This window comes from Eptesicus fuscus, chromosome 6 (assembly GCF_027574615.1).
Source record: "Eptesicus fuscus isolate TK198812 chromosome 6, DD_ASM_mEF_20220401, whole genome shotgun sequence".
NCBI classification, from domain to species: Eukaryota; Metazoa; Chordata; class Mammalia; order Chiroptera; family Vespertilionidae; genus Eptesicus; species Eptesicus fuscus.
Genome location: NC_072478.1, coordinates 76,241,673 through 76,244,492, shown reverse-complemented (window position 1 = coordinate 76,244,492; position 2,820 = coordinate 76,241,673). Strand labels below are relative to the sequence as shown.

Here is a 2,820-nt window from a genome sequence, read left to right as displayed (position 1 = left end):
AGGCTTGGCTGGCAGGGAGAATGGCAAGGAGGATAAGGAAAGCAGGTGCCCATGCCTGGCTGAACCTTGTCTCCATTCAGCTTGCTGTCCACAACTGTCTGTTTCGCCTGCCTCTGTTGATAGATCTGTACCCGTTTCTTTGTCAGTCTTTCAGAGACTCAGTGTGTCCCTCTGAGAGTGATGTGAGGTTGGGCAGGGGCAGTCACAGCCCTGTCCTCTCTCACCCTCATTGGTTCTCAGCGACTCCCAGGGGACAGCCTCTGCCAGTCCCGCCTCCACCCAACCTGAGCTTGCTCAGAGCCGCCTCAGCGCTCAGTCTGCTCAAGACAGGAGCACAGCAAACCCAGGCAAGTGGGACAGGTTTGCCGCACACCCGGCGTCTGGACAGGGACTAGAGGCTGCTAGGGCTGCAGGCGGCAGCGCCAGACAACTCCCAGCCTTCGCCCTCAGTGCATCCCAACGGCACCTCGGTGCATCCCGACGGACCCGAGCTGCAGCCGCTGCAGCCCACAGGCGTCCCGGAGCGCGGAGCTCACCGGAACTGGGGGTCCCAGCCCTGAGGGTGATTTGGCACCGCGAGAGGTGAGGGCGAGACACAGGGAAAGCCCCAGGGGCGCGGGCACGGAGCCGTCCAGCTGACACCCCGAGAGTCCTCCACCTCGCCGAGAGGAAAGCTGAGTTCGGAGGCACCGGAGTGGCCGCGGGCCCGGGCGCCCCCCCCCCCCCCCGACTCTTCGGTCAGTCGCGCGCAGCAGGGGTGGGGGGCCGGGGAGCGGGACGCGCCATGGAGGCGCGGGGCAGCGCCAGTCCTCGCGAGGCGCAGTGAGCGAGCTGGCCAGGGACCCGCGGGCCATGTACGGCGACGTGTTTAACGCCACCGGCGGCCTCGAGGCGGCGGCGGGCGGCGCGCTGGCTTTGGCAGCCACGGTCAAGGCGGAGGGCGCTCTGCCCCTGGAGCTGGCCACCGCGCGCGGTGTGCGGGACGGCGCGGCCGCTAAGCCGGATCTGCCCACCTACCTGCTCCTCTTCTTCCTGCTGCTGCTCTCCGTGGCGCTTGTCGTCCTCTTCATCGGCTGCCAGCTGCGCCACTCGGCCTTCCCCGCGCTGCCCCACGACCGCTCGCTGCGCGACACCCGCGCGCCCTGGAAGACCCAGCCGGTGTAAGGGCTCAGCAAGCCCGGGGCGGGCGGCCGCCGGGTTCGGGTCTCGCTACAAGCAGTCGGTGTGAGCCGGGTAGGGCGGGCTTGACCTCAGGGGTCCGATGGACCTGACCTCTGGGAGTCGCCAGACCCAAGACCCTTCCCGACCTCGAGCGGCAACCTGGGCGTAAAGGAAGTCGGGCTGCCTAGGTTGCCGCTCCTAGTAGCCCTGGGGTACCAAGGTTCTGACCCCCTGGCAGAGCCTTTCTTCCCCGGGACAGCGGGTCCAGCTGGGACATTCCAGAAAGAAGGCGCATCTTTGCGCACGCAAGGGGCAGGCACCGGGCGCACGCAACTAGGACCGGAGCGTGAACTCAGCCGGACTTTGTGAAAGGATGGCCCTCAGGGACAGCTTGCCCCAGGAGACGCGGAGTTTCACTGGGTCCCGCCCAGGGGTCCGAAGACCCAGTTTTTTCTGTGGCACGGATGGAGGGGAAGCCGGTCTAGAGACACAGGGTCCCGCCGGCAGCAACCTGTAGTGGGGATCCACGTCCCACATCTCCAGGGGCTGCATTTCTACAATAAAACCTCACCGAATTAGACCCAGTGGCGAGAACGCTCTGGTCATTGTTTGCGCCACTTTGGAAAGCGGGATAAGGGCTGGGCACCCTCATGAGCATCCTGAGAGCCAGGCGCAGCCCGCATCCTGCCTTGCTGTGGCCCAGGTCAGTTTCAACGCAGCTTTCCCCCAGGGTCAGTCAGCTACTTCCTCTGGGAAGCGTGCTGCCTCTCCTGCTGGGGGAAAAACAATTGCCCTGAAAAGGGGTTCCGTGGCAACTTTTCCTTCCCTGTCCTTTCCTTTGCTCTCAGAGCCTCCCTGGGCCTGAACCCTTCTAAGAGCTTTCTGGATCAGAATCAGGTGGTGAATTTCAGGAAGGGCCTAAGGGTCAGGTGATGGGGACAGCAGGCAGAATTTCTTCCCAAATGAGGCAGGAGGTCAGCTCTAGGGAGCACAGCAGAAAGCAGTGGATGAGTAACCCTGCCAGGAGACAATCTAAACCTGAGAGGGAAAAGTTCTGATTACCTTGACTTTTCAAAGTGAGCCTAATTCTAAGGAGTTTATGGGCGTTTGAAATCGTTTCAGGAGTCACCTGGCTCTGGGGCACTAGAGCTGAGAGAATGTTTACTGAAAAATGATTTGGTAGATTATCTAATCCAGTGTTCTAAACCATTTGGGGCCACTTGGGTGTTGAGAATCTGAAGAATGCTGAGGACACTTGCCTCTGGCAGAATGCATATAGGCACACAATTCTACACACCTTTGCACAGCCCTTTGAAACGGTTGTCAGACACTGAAACCTAAGGACCCAGGCTAAGTCTTGGAAATGTGTGCTAGGGCTGGAGTCTCAGGCCAGAGCTCCTTCCCACTTCCCACTTCCCACTTGTGTCTAAGAGTCCCTCCTGTCAACAGAGATGAGCAGAAGACATTTCACCTTGGGCTTAATTATTTATGTTTTGGAGAGCTAACACTAGCCAAGTCCTAATGGTGCTAATTCTGTGATAACTCACAGAACATTTTAGTTTGGCCTTTGGAAATGTAGCCAGATCTCTCCAGGCTATACAGCAAGGGTAACTCAGCTAATCTGTGTGAACCTTGGTTGCAGAAACAACTAAATGGAAT

At 59.9% G+C, this 2,820-nt stretch overlaps 1 protein-coding gene across 1 annotated transcript; it reads left to right on the top strand.

Annotated features, from left to right (window-relative positions):
* Positions 1-852: 852 nt before the first annotated feature.
* Positions 853-1,164, top strand: SMIM32 (small integral membrane protein 32). Its single transcript, XM_054717001.1, has one exon. The coding sequence runs from the start codon at positions 853-855 to the stop codon at positions 1,162-1,164; it is 312 nt and encodes a 103-aa protein (XP_054572976.1).
* Positions 1,165-2,820: the final 1,656 nt, after the last annotated feature.

Coding starts and splice junctions, on each gene's coding strand:
- SMIM32 (XM_054717001.1), top strand. CDS start 853: ATGTACGGCGACGTGTTTAACGCCACCGGCGGCCTCGAGGCGGCGGCG.